The sequence below is a fragment of the Neltuma alba genome, unplaced genomic scaffold (assembly GCF_004799145.2).
Source record: "Neltuma alba isolate B1F8T4 unplaced genomic scaffold, ASM479914v2 tig00011485_pilon, whole genome shotgun sequence".
NCBI classification, from domain to species: domain Eukaryota; kingdom Viridiplantae; phylum Streptophyta; class Magnoliopsida; order Fabales; family Fabaceae; genus Neltuma; species Neltuma alba.
Window position 1 is genome coordinate 116,105 of NW_021636154.1, and position 20,377 is coordinate 136,481.

General features: G+C 33.8%; 3 protein-coding genes across 5 annotated transcripts; all 3 read right to left on the minus strand.

The window, feature by feature from the left end:
- Positions 1–2,320: 2,320 nt before the first annotated feature.
- LOC114714044 (probable mannitol dehydrogenase) lies at positions 2,321–4,487 on the minus strand. 2 transcript variants are annotated; one of them, XM_028898739.1, is made up of 5 exons: positions 4,356–4,487; positions 4,110–4,223; positions 2,964–3,477; positions 2,721–2,874; positions 2,321–2,587 (listed from the first exon to the last, which is right to left on the minus strand). In XM_028898739.1, exons 1-5 carry the CDS (start codon positions 4,451–4,453, stop codon positions 2,382–2,384), a joined length of 1,086 nt encoding a protein of 361 aa, XP_028754572.1. In that variant the 5' UTR covers positions 4,454–4,487; the 3' UTR covers positions 2,321–2,381. The 2 variants fall into 2 exon arrangements, with proteins under 2 accessions (XP_028754572.1, XP_028754571.1); XM_028898738.1 differs by having other exon boundaries at positions 4,110–4,487.
- A 3,013-nt stretch (positions 4,488–7,500) lies between these two features.
- LOC114714070 (rhamnogalacturonate lyase-like) lies at positions 7,501–17,980 on the minus strand. Of its 2 annotated transcripts, XM_028898756.1 has the most exons (16): positions 17,969–17,980; positions 13,469–13,622; positions 13,200–13,260; positions 12,970–13,091; positions 11,745–11,795; positions 11,411–11,530; positions 10,639–10,758; positions 10,350–10,485; positions 9,867–10,049; positions 9,520–9,678; positions 9,331–9,434; positions 9,146–9,239; positions 8,907–9,048; positions 8,513–8,789; positions 8,142–8,265; positions 7,501–7,980 (listed from the first exon to the last, which is right to left on the minus strand). In XM_028898756.1, the coding sequence occupies exons 2-16, from the start codon at positions 13,603–13,605 to the stop codon at positions 7,723–7,725; spliced, it is 2,088 nt and encodes a 695-aa protein (XP_028754589.1). In that variant the 5' UTR covers positions 13,606–13,622; positions 17,969–17,980; the 3' UTR covers positions 7,501–7,722. The 2 variants fall into 2 exon arrangements, with proteins under 2 accessions (XP_028754589.1, XP_028754590.1); XM_028898757.1 differs by lacking the exons at positions 11,745–11,795; positions 12,970–13,091; positions 13,200–13,260; positions 13,469–13,622; positions 17,969–17,980 and adding an exon at positions 15,900–15,909.
- LOC114714057 (probable rhamnogalacturonate lyase B) lies at positions 15,199–18,653 on the minus strand. Its single transcript, XM_028898748.1, has 13 exons — positions 18,457–18,653; positions 18,300–18,353; positions 18,069–18,188; positions 17,849–17,968; positions 17,622–17,757; positions 17,330–17,506; positions 17,080–17,235; positions 16,792–16,992; positions 16,571–16,712; positions 16,313–16,472; positions 16,114–16,230; positions 15,886–16,015; positions 15,199–15,444 (listed from the first exon to the last, which is right to left on the minus strand). The coding sequence occupies exons 1-13, from the start codon at positions 18,651–18,653 to the stop codon at positions 15,199–15,201; spliced, it is 1,956 nt and encodes a 651-aa protein (XP_028754581.1).
- Between the last annotated feature and the right edge of the window lie 1,724 nt (positions 18,654–20,377).

Below are 20,377 nucleotides of genomic sequence, written 5' to 3' on the forward strand. Positions count from 1 at the left end.
AAACTCGTACAACTCCCTTTCAAGTCTCTTTTCATTTTTTTCAGCCATAGCCTTATCAGTGGCTGATAATGATAATATGTGTCGGGTTGGGTGTGGCTTCACGTCGTTGTCATCCTGCCTTACACTTAATAGCGAACAAGTAGTCTCACGCCATATTCTCGAGATTCGACAATAATGGTGTTTGAAAAATTGAATTGGAAGATATTTTTATGCCCCTGCTTTTTGTTTTTTTTTAATAAATTGTGCCACTGTTTCTAAACGTACACATAAAATGAATTTCTTTAATACAAATATTTTTTTAATTTTATTCGACACTGTCAGCTCTTAAATATACACATTTTTTATTAAAAATTTAAATATCAATTTATCACATTATAAGATATTAGCTATTTCGTAAAACCCAACCCTATTAATATACATGAAAAGAATTTAAACCCATGCATGAACAACTTTTGGCCTGAAAAGTGTTGGTTATACTACTTCCAGTTTTTAATAAAAAAATTAGTTGATTAATTTGAGTTGACTAATAAAATTCGTTAAGCTAGTTATTTGTAATAAATATGTATTGTCTTTCTTAAAATATCTTTACTAATCAAATGTTATTTGATGAGACATTTAACATATGTAACTATTGTAAGGGTTATCTTTAAAAAATAAATAAATTTTAAAAATAAAATAAATTAAAATCTCATATTTAGAATCAAATTAAAAATTAAACTAACTCTATATTACATACTGAGAGTAGTACTTTTTCTAAATGAAAATTGCATTTTTCGGGCTCTTATTGTTATTGATCGGGAAAAAAAAAGAAAAAGAAAAAGAAAAAGAAAAACGATGGTGGGCCTCCAATAGCCACTGACGATGATTCCAGCACCTATACCAATAGCCATGATGAAATGATATTATTTTTCTATCGGAACTTTTTTTTTTTTGCAAGGCATTAAAAATTAATCTTGTATATTCTTATGCTAAAAAAATCGAAATTTATAGGAGTATTGTCCGAGTATTTAAGGAGAGGAGGATGGGGACGTACTAAAAAAAGAGAAGCAACCACCAGGAATTTGTCAGCTTTGGCAAATTTGTATTGTTGCAAACTAATTATTGGATTTGAACAGTGTTGTGTTCAGTGACGTGTAAGTCACTTTTCCTGTTTTCAAAAATTAAAACGTGATCCATATGTGCAGTGGATAAAAGTATTTGGCACAGTGAAAGTCGAGGCGTAGTGTACTAACACGAAATGAAGCAATGAACGTATATTTGAATTGACGTTATAGGAGTGATGAATCACATCCATTTCGGCCCACAAGATGGACCTTAGCATAGAAGAGGGCAACTGCCACAGACATTGGGATCAAAACGGCAAGAGCAATCAACGGGAGTTTGATCTAGTAAAAAAGATTAGTCTCTCACAACGTAGTGAATTAAGATTCGAATTCCCACTAGAAAAAGTGTTTACATTTATCATCTGACAATACCTCGAATAGAATTGTGTCTAATAAGAAGATACTCATGCTTTAACAAACAAAAAAACGACAAGAACAGAAAACGGAATTGGATAAAAACAAACACAAAGAAGAAGAATCTTTCATGACTCTAATCAATAGGGATATTTTAATTAAGACGGATGGGGGCTTTATATTTATAATTAAATTCAATTTTAAATTAACTTTTATATTGAAAACTGTGGATAGTTATTCTCAAACTTCTTTGCCCTTGTCACCCAATATCTTCATCATTGATCTTTCTAAAATATCTTCTTCTACAAATACCACGAGAGCCATTTTATGAGTGGGAGGTCACAAATTGGATCTCATTTATGAAAAATCCACTTCATATACTTTAAGGAGCAAAGTTAGTTAATTATATCTGACCGTAATTTTTTTTAAAAAAATACTCCTACATTAATAACGATGATAATTCATAGCAAAAATTTCAGCGGCTCATCTCATGCTACAGCTACACTTTTTTTTTTTCGGGGTACAAATACAGCTACACTTGTTGAATGCCCTGGTCCCTCCTTTCATTTATAACACAATGGGCCCCTTGGTTCACATGGGCTTCCTTAGATTTGGGTATTTATCATCGTGGACCATGACGCAGATCTCTGCGGTTAGGACCGGTTTCATCTTTTTTTCCCCCACTCCACATGCGTGTCTCCGAGTTCTTATTTGATTTAATCAATGCAACAAATTCAACATTTACATAAACTAGAAAGCAAATCAGATTCTATTACCAAGTTCACAGGTTCCAACTTCATTCCTTTCATGTTGCCAACTACTCCAACCTTGTACATGATATATATATATATATATATATATATATATGATTGTCCAGTATATATACTGACAAACTCAAATATTGCAGAATCTGGATAGTGCAAATTAAGAGCTTGGTTTCAGTGTCTCCCCAATATTGATAACAAATCGATACTTGACATCTGATTTCTCGAGACGCTTCATTGCCTTGTTCACGTAGTCAATTGGAACAACCTCAATGTCAGGCTTCACGTTGTGCTTAGCAGCAAAATCAATCATTTCTTGTGTCTCCTCCATCCCTCCAATGGCACTCCCAGCCACCAACTTCCTCCCTGCATAGAAGTGACCAATACTACTGGTTAGCAACTAAGCATCATTTTCCTGTTTCAATCATGAAAATGACTTCTCAGTGATGCTTATTAGACACAACCTGCTTTAACTAGCTAGAGAAGATAATGGACTTACCCATGAGTAGAGGAAAGACTGGGAGTTCTAAAGGCTTCTCTGGGGCACCGACCATAACGAGTTTCCCATGAGATTTCAACAGATCAATCAAAGGCAAGAGAGGATGAACAGCAGAAACAGTGTCAATGATACCATCGAAGGTACCCGTTAAAGCCTACATTAATAAGCATGTTATTAATTAGAATCTGATCCTGACAATTTATAAGATGCAGGAACAATAAAGAAACAAATTCTGACGGTAACCTGCATCTGATCTTGCTCCCGACTGACCACAAAGGAATCAGCTCCTAGATTTCTTAATGCTTCCTCTTTCTTATTAGGTGATGTACTTATTACTGTCACTTTAGCGCCAAAGGCCTTGGCAAACTTCACAGCCATATGGCCTAAACCACCAATACCAACCACACCAACATGTAAACCAGGCTTGTCCAGTCCAAAGTACCTCAAAGGACTGTACACAGTGATCCCAGCACAAAGCAGAGGAGCAGCAGAATCAAGAGGAAAGCCGTCTGGAATGCGAACCACAAACTGTTCATCTGCAACCATCAAGTCAGAGTAGCCTCCATATGTGATAGTTCCATCCACATACTTGACACCATATGTGAGAATCATTTTTGGGCAGTAATTTTCAAGATTTTCAGTACAGTTTTTGCACGAGCCGCAAGAACCAACCATGCATCCCACACCTACCTTGTCTCCAACTTTGAACTTCTCAACCTTGCTTCCCACCTCTGTTACTTCACCAACAATTTCATGCCTGAATTTGATACAACAGTCAGAATCATATGCAAGCAGAAATCATCTTTAAGTGCTTAAACCATCTTATGGATTATTGGGCCGGGTTTTATGGAGCTACATTCAAACCAAGAAATATTTTATCGGTTTGAAAGCTGCTTTAGAGTCGAAAACTACATTTAAACCACAAACTGGAACGGGTTTTAAGGAGCAAGAAACCATAAAACCCTCAAGCCAGTGTATTGAGGCCGATGGTGGGAGAGAGAGAATAAGGAGGAAGAAGAAGAAAAAGAAAGAAACGGAAAATATAAATCACAAGCAGTGACATGTCCGGAGATCTTTTGATATTTATATTCTTTCTTGGGACGATTCTTCAAATTAAGCAGGATCGTATACAGTGAGCCTTAATGTCATATTCATAACATGTGCCAGCGGCGCTCTTTTCTTCACTCTCAAAGAAGAGAAAGGAAGACACAAGGAAATTCGATACCGCCTGTTCCGGTGAAATTGGCTTAAAAACTATTATGCTTTATTATTGGCGACCGGTCAAATTGGTTTTATGCATTAAAATAATCAAACATATATGCATGGAAAGCAAATGATAACTACATAGGATGACAAATCATAATTAAAATAATAATTGGGAAAAGATACCCGGGTACTAGTGGATAGATGGAAGTGCCCCACTCATTCTTAAGCATGTGGAGATCCGAGTGGCAAATCCCGCAGTACATCACTTTGAACACCACATCTTTCTCTCCGGTTTTCCTGCAACAACATTTAGATTGATCAGAAGAAGGATCTCTCGTCCCCAGTAATTTTGATACATCCAAGGTAATGAAACATATTCTACAGAACCTAATCAAAGAATCAAATACATGAAAGAAGGAAGCGAGGGACCTTCTAGAGAAGTGGAAGGGAGAGAGAACTCCGGACGTGTCCCTAGCAGCCCATCCGAAAGCCTTCAGGGGATGCTCCATCTCTGTTTGTGAACCCATTTCAATCTGATGCAATTCAGAATGGAGAGAGACTGAGCACAATTGAAGAAGAGAGTGCTCTTAAATAAGTGTGTTTTTGCCAACCCTTAATTTTTTTTTTTTTTGCCAGCTGCCAACCCTTAAAATTTAAATAAACTATATCATAGCTATAATGGAATAGTTGAAGCGTCACGTTCGTTCAAGTTTTTTAATCCTCAACTGAAGGCCGCAATCATTTGATATTTTTGTTACTTCCATGCATCCTTAAATACTTTTATACTCCTCCGATTCTAAATATAAAATCCTTTTATACACTATATAAGGATCTTATATTTAGGACGGGAAGAGTTAATTATAACTATAAGACGATGAAAATCAGATTGTACTATTACTGAGTTCAGTGATTCAAATTTCTTCATTACTTCATGTTGCCATCTATGGTTAATTAACTTAGCTTGCTGGAATATTCTATCTGTGCGGCGCTCCTATCTGTCACAACTTACATCTTTGTATATGAACAGATGCTTGGACAAAACGCAATTTGACGGGAATTTTGGGGCTGCTGCACTGTTCATAAGAGTTAAATCATTGGCGCAAAGCACCCAATGATTGCTTAGTTAATTAAATCATTACTTTAAAGCAGGAATAATTAAGGACAAGTGGGCAACCAAAGTGCGCATTTAATTTTATTTTAAAGAAATTATTGTTCTGCCGACCATCTACCTAAATTTAAAAAGTAAAGTCGTCACTAAATCTACGCAGTCAAGATTTATTTTTAATAACCAGGTGAATAACCTTTCTAAAGGCCGGATATATAATGTCTTGACTCCGTGAATGACCTTATTTTTTGTTTTTGTTTTGGTCAGATAATGACTTTAGGCTTGTTTGAGGAAATTAGGGGATGAAGAACCATACACACACACGTAGTACGGATACATCCTAGTTTAATTTTCCTGCATTTAAATACGATTGGACATGATTTTTTCTGTAATTTGCAGTGATAATGACTGGTGAATGGTTTAACTGTTTATAATTTATATTATACATGCGAGTCTATTGAATAAATTAAATTCGAATATTATTGCTAAATTAATATTGATTGATGTATAGTCTTATTGGGAAAATGGGCTAGGCCGTCACTAGCTCGGGCCTAAATGGGTTAGCCCATTTAAGCTCGAGTCCCAAAAATAAATGATTTTATCAGGCTCAACCCTTGAGATGACTGGCTCAGGACTAGCCTGCTGTAGCCCATTTAACTAAAATGCAATTTTTTAATTTTTTTGTATATTTTATCAAAATAATAAAAATAAAACAATAAAATTACTAATAAAAGGTATAAATATAAATAAAATTAAGTCACAAACATAAACATTATCATATCTAAGCATTTATCATAGTGCAATAGAGTCTATTGAATAAACAAACTAAATAGAAGACAGATATAAGTGACTAAATAAGCACTAAGTTCAGTAAATAATTACAATGGGGATGATCTGGTTTAATTATAAATAATTAATAAAAAAGTTTAACTAACAAACATAGTATACATAAAGAATTATCATTAGTCTTGCTGGCAAAAAAAAAAAAAAGGAGTCAATCGTCCCTAGTTCTAAATTCATTTCTAACTATAAAAATGATATAGATCTTTATTTTAATTCAAAAGATTCTTTAATTAATCCTATTTCAAGCATAAAAAATATGGAAGAATAACAAATAAAGACCGTAAAAATCATACATACAATATTTTAATAGGTTTTGACAACTTATAAATAACAATACATTTTTGTGAATATACCTAATTTTAAATTTTGTAATTTCTAATTTTTTTTTATTTTTCCAACAATTATAGTGATTTTTTTTTTTTTGGTGAATGCTATCTATGTGAGTTGCTGGGGTGAGTGAAACGTGTTATGTGTAAAATGTTAGGGTTTTTTTTAAGTTAAGAAAAAAATATAAAATTTTTTTAAAAAAATTATTGACAGATTTAAATGGGCCGGCCGCTTATTTTTCGGTCCTACTGGGCTAGCCCTTTTAAGTCCAACTTTTCTTTCAAATCTTTAAAATATAAGCTTGGCCCTTGACTTAAACAGGTTAGCCCGAAGGGGTCAACTTGTTTTCCGAGCTCTAGTCTTGTTTCACTTCAAAGGTGTTTGGGTAGAACCAAACCATGATTTGAAAAATGGTTCCTGGAGAATAGATTTTGAAAATAAATTTTAAAAGAATAGATTTTGTGAAAAAGTAATTCTAATAAAGAGAGAGTGTTTGGATAATTGTTATCAAAAATATTTTTTTAGGTGTAAATTACTAAAAAGGACATATGTTAATATGATAATTATATAAAAATATATATTTTAATTTATATTTTTATTTGAAGTTCTTCTATTGTCCTTAATGTAAGATCTAATTAATTAACTTGAGTAGATTAAGAATATTAGTTAAATTAATTAATATGATTTTTTAAGACACCCTAAGTATTTTTTTTAATTTTCTTCCTCTCTCACCTACTTGGTTATTGTTGAGTGAACACCAATTAGGTTTTACATTAAGGACCAGAATAATAAATTTGTTAATGGTTTTTTTTGCCAACATAATAAATAATGTATAAAAAATATATTAATTAATTGTTAATATGTGTATATATATTTATAAAATATAAGATTAAATATGTTTTTAGAAAAATGAAAAAAAATTCAACAGAAAATATTATTTTAAGTGGGGGAGGAGAACTGGTAAAAAAAAGAAGGATCAGGGAGGAGAAAGAAGGAGAAATATGAAGGCGTGAAGATGGCAGTGATGGGGCAAAACATTTCGCTAACAACAACATCCATATTGGTTCCAAAAGCAACAAAATTTCGCTTATGATAAAACCATGATTTTGATGGGCAAACCATGGTTTCATGACAAAACCACAGTTTCAAAAAATTAAAGGATGTTTGGATATTTTTGAGACCAAACCTTAGTTTGGGTTCTAAAAGTACTTCGTCAAGGTTTGCCAAACACTCCTTTTATCTAACTCGGGCCCTTTAGAAAGGGGGAAAAAACTAATTTATCTCATCTACCTCTTGCCCGCATAAACTGCGTACTTTTATAATTTGACCAATGCAACCATTAAAAGATTTACATAAAAATTATAATATGTTCATGAGTCATGAACAGTACAACTCATTTTTCACCCAACCGATGGAATAAAAATCAAAGATTTTGGAAAAAAAAAAAACATGCAATCAACACAGATACACACATCCTGGCTCATTATTAATAGCTCGCTCGATCTATAAGCTAGAAAATAATTAATTATGATTAGGAGAGCCAAAAAGCGTGGGGCTTTCAAAACGGATATAGTCATACATAATTCCTTGAAGAGGAGATTTAGCCTTAGGTTGTGTGAGGTAAATGGAGTTGGTTCCTGTGACAAGTAGAGAGCTTGGTACTTGAAAGTTGTATCTCCAATACAATCCATGGATGCCATGCCTTGCTATCGCATTGTCCTCTCCTCTTAATCCTGTATTGAACCTCAGGTGACGATTCCCGCCTTTATTGACCCAAACCTAATTAATCCCCCCACCAACCAAACATGTTGTTAATTATTACCTTAAAATCATCAACTTCAAAAGTTCTCTGACCCACGTACTTCGAAGGTTGAAGTATAGAAAGAGATAGAGAGAGCTAGTAATTGATGAAGATGAGCATCAATGATGAATATACTTACGATTAAGCGAGAACTAGTGGTTGATGCTAAGGCAATATGTAGTGTGTAACTTCCTCTAATGACAAATGGGAGTTCAAATCTTATCTCCCATGTTGTTGCACTGTATGTGCTGTTTCCTAGGTCCCTGCGTGTCACAAAATCACATTTTCTAAAAAAACTAAAAATAAAAACAATTATCACCTCACTTTCAAAATAAACGTTATGTTATATTACCTCCGTTTCTTGATTATATAGGATCTAGTTTACAATTCAATTTCAACTACAAACTACATGTTGTATTAAGAACAGGAGGTGGTATATGTTTTTTTTCATATAAATGAATTCTGAATTTACTTGGGTCTAAGAAATGTCAAGACCAATTCATTGATTACCTGGGAACCTGAGCGTAGAACCAATCTTTGGAATAATCACTAACACCCACATGGTAAACGAGGTCGTTAGTTGGATATAATTCAGTATAACGTTTCCACAAGCCGTACTGTCTAAACCTGTCATTGGGCTTTCCTAGGTATAAGTTGTTAACGAGACTAGGATATGGGTCGGGCACATAAAACTCTTGAGCTGATCGATCAGGAATTCCAATTTCCCAAACCGTAGGACCAGTTCTTGGAGGCCAATAGTATAATTGACCTAATTGGATGTCATCTCCTGTAAAACCAACGTCAGTTAAATTAATAGTTAAAACTATGCAAATGCTTTTACTTAGATCATACTGATCGATGAACCTTTCAAAACACGTATCAAGTAAGTTCGTAGAGAATATACCTGATTTGATGGTAATGTCATACTCATATTTGTAATCACCAAGAATGCCAGGGACCCAACCATACAAGTTGTAGTCCCCGGGCACAACATTTTGTATAGTGAAGAAGCCGCTACTATCAGTTTGGGTCCAAAATTGATAACCCTGCAAATAAATTTATATATATAATCTTAATTAGTTTCTTGCTTACTGACTAGGGTTGAAGAAACTAAATTTCAATGGCAGGAGAAGAAACATGTACCTTGCTTTCTGTTTGCCATGATCCTTCATCTCCTGGGAGGGCTAGACCAACGTAAGCATTACTAACGTTAAATAATGTAACACCTGTAGGGTACCTAGAAAATCAAGGAAATTAAGATCATTATTTAATGTTTTAATGACAAGGAATTGTGGCTTACTAATGAGAGGGACAACAGATATATATACCATCTGATTAGCAATTGTCCAGACACTTTTCCCCGTTGATTGGATGGAATGAAATCTTTTGATTGAGGAAAATCATACGGCCAGCTTCCAACTTCCTTTTGCATCTGCCGGAAAGGGAAAAAAGGACATTAAAAGGAGAATAATGAAGAATTTGAAGGGTAATTACTGATTAATTAATAAATTAATTACCTGGTTTTTAGCATCGTCCCAGAGAGTTTGAGAATCACGGGGGTTGGCAACAGTGTTGAGGTACAGAAAAGTGGGGCCGAATACCTTCTTGTAGGTCTCTCCTTCTTTGAATATCATGGATATGTCCTTCGACCCAGCATAGTGCGGGCTCACGAAAGACTGCAAATCATAAATCAAATTCAGCAAACAACATATGACTTATGACCTAACAGTTTCATCAGTCTAACAACTCCTTTAGGAACAGACAAACTGTATACTAATTAATATATCCTGATATATCGCAGTTCATGATGATGCAGATAATTAATTAAAACATAACACCAGAATTAATGAAATTACGTACGTACGTTGAGGGTGACAGGACCAACATGACAGGTGAGACTTTGCTTGGTAGGTCCACCATTTCGGAATTCGTTGCTAGGTGTAATCATCCAGAACCCCATTGATGAAGAATTGGTACTGTTAAAAGCGACCCATCCGCTAACTTTGTTGTCTTTGTTCTCAACCGAGTACATGTACTTATCATCCACCTGATTCCTCAACACCACCATAATCAATAACATAGAAATTATGGTAAAAGAAAATTTCAAGTTTTCTGTAATCCATATTGACCACATGTAATACTGTAATTTAATTATTATCGCCCTCGTAAAGTTTTCTTCAAACTAGCCGTCATTTTTATAGTGTCTCGCGGTTTAGATCAGAAATTACAGGATGCGCCTGATAGATTACGGTGTTCACTGTTCAAGCAATCCAATTGAACTCAAGCTATAGGTATAGTAGTTTTACTCTCTTTCAAACATATGGAATTAAAATTAATGAAGGGTTACCTCTCCGAAGAATTCAGGGTTGCTAGGATGGGTTAAGAGGACAGCTTCAGGATAATCAAGGGTTTGGCCTTTGGATCTATCTTGAGCAGTGGGCATTTCTCTCTGCCTTTCGTCTGTTATAGCCATGTAGTGGAACCTGTAGGGTTATCATCGTATTCACATAGTCAATGGTGAATATATATATATTACTCATCGTTCTTTCATTAAACACAGAAGTAACTCTAAAAAGAATCTGATTAACAAAACAGAGAGCAGGATGAATGTTGTGCTAGTTTAATTTTCCACTTACAGGCCTTGGCTGAGCTTGTAAGCGAGCCTAAAGACATCCACCCGAATTGCAGGAAAATCTTCTGAACGCTCAAATATGGCATATGAATATAACCCTGAGCTGCCTCTCCGTAAAATATACCTGCCAACATTGATTTTATCTCATAATTAACTGTGTTTATGGATCAAAGAATAAATAATACTCTTCTTGTCCTTAACATAAGACTCATTTAACTAATTTGATTATATTAAGAAAGTTAGTAAGTTAGTTAATTATAACAAATGTAACATATTTTTCTTAAAACACTCTAATTATCTTCTTTAATATCCTCTCTTGTTCTCCATGATTGAAAGAGTAGTCATAAGGGTAATTTAGAAAAAACTGATAAATAATTTTTATATTTAGGACTAAAATTAACTTAAAAATTAAGTTTTATATTAAAGATCGAAAGAGTATTATAGTAAATCATAGAGATCTCATTTTGATTATATTAAATTATTTATTCATATCTTTCATATTTCCTCCTATCTTTAATATAGGGGTTATCCCTATTAAATGTATATGAAATATATGGGTAACCAACACACATTATTTATTACAAATAACTAATGTATAAACTAATTTTATAAACATTCATAAATTAGTCATATATAAATTTATGTTTAGAACAAGAGGGAGTATATTGTTAATATTACGTGTATTTATATCCTTAATTTGTGAAAGAAAAATTACTCAAATATATTTGCTTCCTTCAGACTTTTCAAAATTGAATTGAATTATAAAAGACGCCCACCTTATATCTATATTCATTGGGATGTTTCCTGAAGGCAAGGAAGAATTCCATGTGTATAAGAAAGAAACTTCAACTTGATCTTCGTTCTCCATTATAACAGAAAACTTTGTCCCTTTGAATCTGCATAACAAATATAAATTTATAAGCTGTTCATTAATTTGTAAATAATTCGACAAATAATAATAAATAATGTATATATTCACATGTCTAATGTCAATATCATCAATATAAAATATAAAAGTTTTAGCAAGATCACTATTTATACATAAATCAGGAATTAACTGTACATAAGATAATATGCAATGTCTAATTAAACGGGGGAAAAAAAATCTACCTGTAATAGTTACTGCGGCCACTAAGTGGGTTCCAAGAAAAGTCCCAATAACTGCAAATATTATCTTGTGTCAATAAAAGTTATATTTGTGGCTATATCTGAGATTCTCGGGAGAGAAAAGGTGAGAGCTAAAATAGAAATAATGAAAAATAATTTCCCCTTACTTTCATGTTTTCATTTCGAACATTTAAAATTCGTAAGTTCAGAAAGAGGATTTCGTAATACGTACAGATGGTTTATAATGCATATTCACATAAGTTTCATAATTCATTTTATTGATTTTGTAATTGGACCCAACAATTAATGAATACTACTAATATTTAAAAATTAGTTTTATGTTAATTGATGCTAATTGAGTTGGCGAAAAGGTTAGATACGGACTACAATCGCCAAACCGAAAAGAAAACAGGTATAACTTTCTATCTGTTTTCATTTTTCAATAGAGATTCGAATTCATATTATTTTCTGAAATAAAAAAAATGTTAACAGTTTCAGAAATATTGATACAATTTATTTTTAAGAAATGTGTATGTAGTACTAAAAATATATAGGAGATCATTTACGTCATTTCACTAAAATTTAAGGGATATTATAATATTAGTTACTTTTGAAATTTTCAATAGAATATACAAAATTCAATCATAATATATATCTAATCAAGAAAGAGATCGTAATCCCTGCAGAGATTTCTTTTCATCTTGAATCTTTTTCCACGATTTAGGGAAACACTAAAATTAAAGCACATAGATACAAATTTTCTTAATTTTTCATAAGAGGTCCCATTCTTCTACTTTTCACCAGAAGTCGATGACTATTTATAACTATTATCTTGACATCAAATAAGAGTTTGACTCCATGCTTAATCGATTCTGATTCGATATTAGAAGTATATTAATTTTTTCCAAATAACCGAATACTTTTGTTTGTAAATACTGCATATTTGATTCCATTCATAAATCTATCTTTTCCTTATGAGCTAGTCTCAATAAAAACGCTAGTTCTTTTTTTTTTTTTTGTTAATAAAAATGCTAGTTCTTACTATTTATAGGTTATGATATGAATATACTCCACCAATTTGTTATTAAGAAAAGAGGAAATGAACTGCCATGGTATTGTTATTAGAGATCGACATTGATAATTCATGAGATCATGTCTCTAATGATAGTTTTTGAAGAATGAAATAAATAAAAAAGAAAAGTTGGAAGTGAAAGAGTAATCAGGTTACCCTCTATTATCAGCACGAGTAAGAGGTTCAAGAAGGTTATCAATGCCATTATATGATAATCCTATCAAATTGCCGTCTGGCCGCGACACCGTAGCGCTAACGATCCCATTATACATCACCACCTGTAAATTCCATTACAATTTTTTTTAACTACGTAAAATGACATGAATTTTCTTAATTAAAATAACTCAATTAAATATAGGGGAAGCCAAAATATACAGATCCATCACCTTGTCATCACTTTGCTGTAGCGTGACAGGTTGATGAGAGTCTTCCATCTTACGCACAACACTTTCGTATCCGAATGATGGAAATGTTAATTCATGGAAAATAAATGTGATGCAGCAACTGGTTAAACTTAAATACGAAGAGATAAAATTCGAACTTTCTTATTGATCAATCGTATATAATCTATGAAAGAGAAACCTAGCTAATAAACAGAAAAAGTAAAACCCTAATAACTCTCAAACGAAAACGAGATGAACAAGTAAGTACCTACCTAGATTTGGTGATCTCAGAACAACCAGCGAGCAAGAAGAAGAAGAAGAACACTTGCAGCACACTCATTGTTTTCCGACACTGAAGGAATAAGAAGCTTGGTGGTTTCTGCAACTGAACACCCAATTTCTCCATCATTCAACGAATTTGCAAATCTTCAGATTGATAAATGAATCATCAGATGTACCTTAACTCAATCTCCTTAGGTCTCACACACACACATATATAAGAGAGCTGTGAGGGGGCAGTGTAATTTTCTTAAAGCTCCATACAACCAAGGTGAGATTATCTTCCAAAGTTTAAATTTTAAAGTTTCCTATAAATTGTTGTTAAGAAGTATATTCAAAAGTTAACATTTTAAAAAAAATCTAGGAAAAAAAGTAAAGTGGTCATCTCAATTTGAATGTCAAGTATTGCCGCCATAAGTGAAGTTTAAGGCAAAAAAAAAAAAAAGGGTGAGATGTGATGGCAAAATCGCGAAAGAATTTTGCTTAATAAAATACCTTTTTCAATGATATCGTCTATATGCGTGTTACAATTATGGGTGGAAATTACAAAATCACGACATTATATTATGTTGATGCTAACTGCTTATTGAAATTCGATTTTCCTTAAAATGATTGAACATAACTTCATCAAAATTAAATTGTTTTGTGTTAAAAAATTATTTATCTTATTTGATTTTATAACCAAAAAGACCAATATTTTGTCGGGTTCAATTTCAAACTGAAAAGGTTCATAAGTTTCATCAAAGTCATGATCTTACTAGCCAACCAAAAAAAAAAAATTATGATCTTCAGCATTTGGCTTTGTTTTTCTTGAGTGATATTTAAGAAATTGGAACTCATTTGGGTAGCATGCTAAATTCGACCTTCATTTCATGTAACCAAGAAAATAACTTACAATATTTTTAGAAGATTGATTTCTTTTCAAAATTTAAACCTGTTAAAATGTGTAAAAACTTACTAAATTAAGGAATAATAGAGTTGCATATGGAGCCTACATATGGATTTTATATTTTATATTGAATATTGAAAAGGACTTTAATTTCTAGTACTTCTTAGGGTAAAAATAGAATTTGTTGTGGAGCACGTGGTAGTACTTGACGGATCCTTTTCAATTAACTCTGCTTATAAAATCCCAGTGAAACATCATGATTTTACTGAGATCCGCATGGTCATTATACTAATTTGTTGCAGCGTAACAGGTTGATGAGAGCCTTCAATCTCACATAAAACACTTTTGGATCCGAATGATATGGAAGTGTTCAACATGAATTCATAATTGTGATGATGCAGCTGCTTAAACTTATATATGGACAAGTTAAATTCGAACTGTCTTGAAAATTATAAAGTATTGTTGATCAATCACATGTCAAGCAGAAAGATAGTGCTTATTAAAAAAAAGCCTAACTGTCTTAAAGGTTATATAGTATTGTTGTTCAATCATATGTCCAAAAGAAACAAAGTACTTACCTCAAAAAAAAAAAAAAAACACTAACCGTGTTAATAGTTATGAAGTATTGTTGATCAATCATAGATCAAGCAACAAACATATAATTTCTAGAAGATATTAAACTTTTTTAACATACGTACACTTAATTAAACCCTGTTAAGATGTGTGAAAAAGTTATCAAAGGGGACTGAAAAAGGTTCGAAATGAATGAAAGAACTAATTATTTGTTGACAGATAAATTAATTAAATACACATGTAATTGGCATATGAACCGAATCAAATTCTTAGATTGGAAGGTCTCTCTAGACGGATATAGTCATACATAAGTCCTTGGAAAGGACTAATGGCAAGTGGCTGTTTCAAATAGATAGTATTGTTGCCTTCTACTAAACGATCGCTTGGAACATCGATGCTGAACAACCAATACAGTCCATGGATTCCATGCCTTGCTATGGCATTGTCTCCTCTTAACAATCCAGTTTGAAATAGGGGACGCTTCTCACCTTGCTCATTGATCCAAACCTGCAATAAACAGCCCCAAATTAATCACCTTCATTCTTAACAAATCTGTATCTGCAGCAACAGCAAAGCTGATTTAATTCTTTCTAGTTGTGTATTCTATGTGATTGAAAAGATATAGACGCAAGCTGAGCCTTCCATCACTGCGCATATGTTTGGATTTAGGTGAGTTAACGTGGAAAATAAGTATATAAGTGGGTTGGCACTATACTTTAACCCAAAATCTCATAGCCTTTGAGTACAGTTTAGCGAACCTGCAATTCAGTTTAACACTGCATGTCCAGGACCTTACTTCTTTTCACATTAACTCACCCATGAATACTAACACTATCTCTATTTATTATCTTCTATACTATACCAACCACACAAAATGGGAAGGATCTCATTAGAGAGCCAAATCCCCCCCCCCCCAAAAAAAAAAAAGCCTTCGTTGTTTTAGCGAACCTGCAATTTAGAACTAGTGGCTGATGCTAAAGCCAGTCGTAGGGTGTAATTTCCTACTAACAGATTCCGTCTTCGAAGTTCAAATTTAATCTTCCATGTAGTTGGCTGATATCTGCTATCTCCTATGTTCCTGTACACACAAAATTTACCCTAGAGTCAAAAAGAACAGAATTTTATCGATCAATATTGCTACGCATCAGATCATTAATGACATTTTATAAAGACTACCTTGTAACATGAGCAAAGAACCAATCCTTATCATGAGAGTCAACACCAACAGTGTAAACCAGATCATTTTTTGGATACAATTCAGCATAGCGTTCCCACAATCCATATTGTCTAAACCTGTCGAAACAATGATTGTTGCCTAAGTGGAAAGGAAAGGAAAGTGAACATACTGTTAACAACTATATATGGTTGGTCTAACTTTTCTTCGGGACGATTGTTGTATAATTTGTTCAGGAGTTCATGATTTGCGTCCGGGATATAGAATTCTGCTGCTGACCGATCTGGCACTCCAATTTCCCAAACGGTAAGACCATTTCTTGGAGGACTATATACAAGAAAACCTAATTTGATCCGACACGCTACACGCACAGAATATTATACTTGTTATGTGAATGAGCAGGTTAACATTAATTAGGGTTTACATCAAACCAGAAGGATATTGAAGAAAATGCTATACCTGGCGTGATGGTGATTGTTGTATTATATTTATAATCACCAATAAAGCCTGGAACCCAAGCAAACAAATTATACTTTCCTGGGATAACATTCTTTATCGCGAAATAGCCCTCTTTGTCAGCTTGAGTCCAGAACTGATAACCCTATATGAGATGCTATAGGATTTGAGTTCAGAATTAATGATCCTAGTTTCGAATGATACTTCGTAATAACAAGGAATACCTTGCTTTCTGTTTGCCATGATCCTGCATCACCAGGCAAAGCTAAACCAACATAAGCCGAGTTAGCATTTTGGAACCTGCCTCCTTCGATATACCGATCTTGAACCAGTAATCTTCCAGTCACACTTCCACGTTTGGTGGGTGGAATGTAATCTTGTGACTTTGGGAAATCGTAAGGCCAGCTTTGGACTTCCTTCGACATCTAATTGAATCAACGAAATGCAATATATAATTCTTTACTTTTTTGGGACAGATCAGCCTGAGCAGAGGGACATTAGTATTCAATTACTTGTTGTACAGCATCTCGCCAGAGCGTTTGTGCATTGGCATTGCTCGAAATGGAGTTAAGATACACAAAAACAGGGCCAAAAACCTTCTTATAGGTCTCCCCTTCTTGAAATTCCATGGCTGCCTCCTTCCCAGCCAAGTGCATGCTCATAAACATCTACAAATCACTCAAATTTTGGAGAATTTTAAAGGGGAAAACGAAAAGCTACTCTGTTATTAGAAATGATTTGCTTTTGAAGTTGGAGACTTACGGAGAGAGTAAAGGGGCCCACATGAGAAGTAAGATCCTGCTTGATGGGCCCGCCATTGCGAAACTCGTTGCTGGGTGTTATTAACCAGAACCCCATGGCTGCATTAGAATTGATGCTAATCCAACCATGTACTCTGCTGTCCTTATTCTCACAAGCGTACTGGTATTTGTCGTCCACCTAATCCAACATCACGACTCAATCAATTCATTCATGCCAATTTTATAATCAAACCAGAACAAACAGACACATTCAAATACTATAATGTTTGCGAGAGAGAGGGGAAAATATGTACCTCTCCTTTAAAGATTTCGTTGGATGGGTTGGTTAAGAGAACAGCTTCAGGATAAGCTAAAGTTTTCCCTCTTTTTCTATCTTCCATTGTTGGCATGTATCTTTGCCTAGTGTCTGAGATAGCCATATAATGGAACCTGCCCAGTATGTGATCATTTTCATTCGTTTCAGGAAAAAAAAACAAGTTCTTACAATTACTGATTAATTTCCATTTTTTCTGGTAATTACCTGTCTTCCTGAAGCTTGTAAACAGTCCTGATTTGCTCAACCTGGACTGCTGGAAATCCTTCTGGACGATCGAATATAACGTAAGAGTAAAATCCAGAACTTCCTCGTCGCAATATATACCTGAAGATTTAATCTTTATCTGATAGTTAATGAACATGCAACATATATAAGGCCTCTGTTTGTTCTTTAAATATATTTAAAAACCGAACTTTGAATCCACCTTCGGTCTACGTTGATGGGGACACTTTTGCCTTCCATGGAAGATGTCCATGTTGTGGTGAACGAAACCTCCACTTGATTTTTTTCTTCTGCTACGATTGTAAACTTTGTCCCCTCGATTCTGCAGTGTTTTATACGTGGATACGATAATATATTAAATCAGTCCGATCGGTGCAAGAAGCCAGCATTACCTGTAATAACCGGACAAACTTGTGTGATTAAATTACTATACCTCTGGTGATAATTATTGTCTTTTCCTTGTTTATTCCAAACTACATCGAAATACCTGCGAAACAAGAGCAAATGGAAATCCTTTCAGCTTTCATGAGAAGTTGAAACTGGTATTAGATTCATTTCATGAACAACAGAACAAGTCTGAAGCAGGGTACCCTCTGTCTTGTTCATCGTTGCGAGATTCTAGTACATTTTCGATTCCCTCATATGATATTCCCACAACATTCCCCTCTGGTCTTGACAGGGTGACATGGATTATGCCATTGTCCATCATCACTTTCCCGTGATGTTCTGTGTTCAGCTTAACTGCAGAACTGGGTTTTGGAATACTGTTTATACTTCTCCACAACATTTTTCTGCTACTGGAAACATGCATGGAAAGGGGAAAAAAGATCATACTGATAATGAATAAAATTATAAGCATCATGCATATAACTAAAATTACTTTATATTCCTGTCTAAGTTTCAGTTTATTAACTAAAATACCTTTCTAAGATCCTGCTGTCAGAACAACCACAGTGCAGAAAGAAAAGCTGCATATTCAATCCAAACCACCACAACAAGAAAACTCGTTTCCTTTTCTCTCCTACCTTCATCTTTCACAGCTATATATGAAACCTGCAAATCCAAAACTAGCAACTTCATTTCAGAAGAAGAACGCTACGACATTTTGATCATGAATCATGCTAACGCTGTCGAGATGCTACTAACACAATTAACCATGAAGACCTCGAATGAAAATATTAAAGGACCAACTTTAATCATTACCAATGCAGGCCCTTGTTCTGGGATGTGCTGAAAACCGTAGGAGATGAGGGACCAAGGTTTTGTCTGATCACGAGGTTCTAATTTTCCTTGGATCTTTATAAATACATTAATATAACCCCAGGGCAACTCCGGCTTCCTTTTTAGTAATGTTAACATTATTAATTTTTTTCCCTTTTTTGTGGTGGGGATAATGTTTTCTCTGAAATTGTGTTTGCATTAGGGGGGAAAAAAACTTTTTGTGATCTGTAATTGCATTAAGTATGCTGGGAAACATCCAAGTAGATCTCGATATTACTGCGCAGATGTCAATTAGTGGATCTCTGTTTCTCTCTGACCCTTCCTTTTCCTGCTTCTTTGTGTCTCTCCAAATGACCAGGTCTGTTTAGACACTAAATAAGTAAATATAGATAACCCATTTTGGGAAGGAGTTGGAAAATAAATTTACGTATAAATATAATTTCAAAGATTTGGGCGAAGGAAAGTTTCTTCCTTATTCACAGGGTTGTTTCACTGATAGTTTACCAGACAAATTTAGAAAAAGAAACGCTCAAAAACCAAAATATCCGCAGGATCTACCGAGTGAGGAAAGTCTGAACAAATTTTACAGTAGGCACTTTTTTTTTTTTTTGAGTGCTTACAGTAGGCACTTTAAAGTTTGAGCAACACGTACATAAATTTCAACGAAAGTAATTTATCTATATAAAATTATCGGTTATGGATAATTCCTTGTCCTCGCTAGACAGTTGGTACACAACCAAAAAAAAAGAAAAAGTAATGGCTCACGATAGGAGGGAATGAGGAGAGATAATAATAAAATAAGAGAGCATGACCCTCAGAATCATTTTAAAAAAGCAATTTTAAGTAAATATATAAGAAATTTAATCTTAATTTGCGTGCAATTATTTTTTAATATGTATAACGTTTATGATGAAATCAAATATATTCATTGTTTATACGTGCAAGGCTCACGATTCTTTATCACCGAGGATGAAGACACTCTTCCAAGTAACTTTTGAACTTTGAGATATTTTTCAAAAAGTACTTTTATTTGTAAGGATATATCAAAAAATGTTTGTTTGATCCCCAAGAGGGGGTCTCGCACAATCCCATAATCGATACATATATTACGAGAATATACTGGAAAACCGCGCAAAAATTATTAATAAGCGAAAGTAAGATGGTTTTGTATGTGAAGAATAACCTTCAGATTCTTATTTTAAAAAAAAACAGCAATAAACAAATATCATTGACTAATAAAAAAATAAAAAATATTAAAAAATAAATGGAAATTGATCCCGAATCATTCCA

What these genes read in the sequence shown, in the direction of transcription:
- LOC114714044 (XM_028898738.1), bottom strand. Translation starts at nt 4,453, where the DNA reads ATGGGTTCACAAACAGAGATGGAGCATCCCCTGAAGGCTTTCGGATGG. An exon ending in GGGAGCAAGATCAGATGCAG is followed by an intron (nt 2,875 to 2,963) that starts GTTACCGTCAGA and finishes TTATTAATGTAG; the next exon opens with GCTTTAACGGGTACCTTCGA. An exon ending in AGTCTTTCCTCTACTCATGG is followed by an intron (nt 2,588 to 2,720) that starts GTAAGTCCATTA and finishes ACTTCTATGCAG; the next exon opens with GGAGGAAGTTGGTGGCTGGG.
- LOC114714057 (XM_028898748.1), bottom strand. Translation starts at nt 18,653, where the DNA reads ATGTTGTGGAGAAGTATAAACAGTATTCCAAAACCCAGTTCTGCAGTT. An exon ending in AACAATCACCATCACGCCAG is followed by an intron (nt 16,473 to 16,570) that starts GTATAGCATTTT and finishes CTGTGCGTGTAG; the next exon opens with CGTGTCGGATCAAATTAGGT. An exon ending in CCACTAGTTCTAAATTGCAG is followed by an intron (nt 15,445 to 15,885) that starts GTTCGCTAAAAC and finishes TGTTTATTGCAG; the next exon opens with GTTTGGATCAATGAGCAAGG.
- LOC114714070 (XM_028898756.1), bottom strand. Translation starts at nt 13,605, where the DNA reads ATGATGGAGAAATTGGGTGTTCAGTTGCAGAAACCACCAAGCTTCTTA. An exon ending in TGACATTACCATCAAATCAG is followed by an intron (nt 8,790 to 8,906) that starts GTATATTCTCTA and finishes TTGGTTTTACAG; the next exon opens with GAGATGACATCCAATTAGGT. An exon ending in CCACTAGTTCTCGCTTAATC is followed by an intron (nt 7,981 to 8,141) that starts GTAAGTATATTC and finishes GGGATTAATTAG; the next exon opens with GTTTGGGTCAATAAAGGCGG.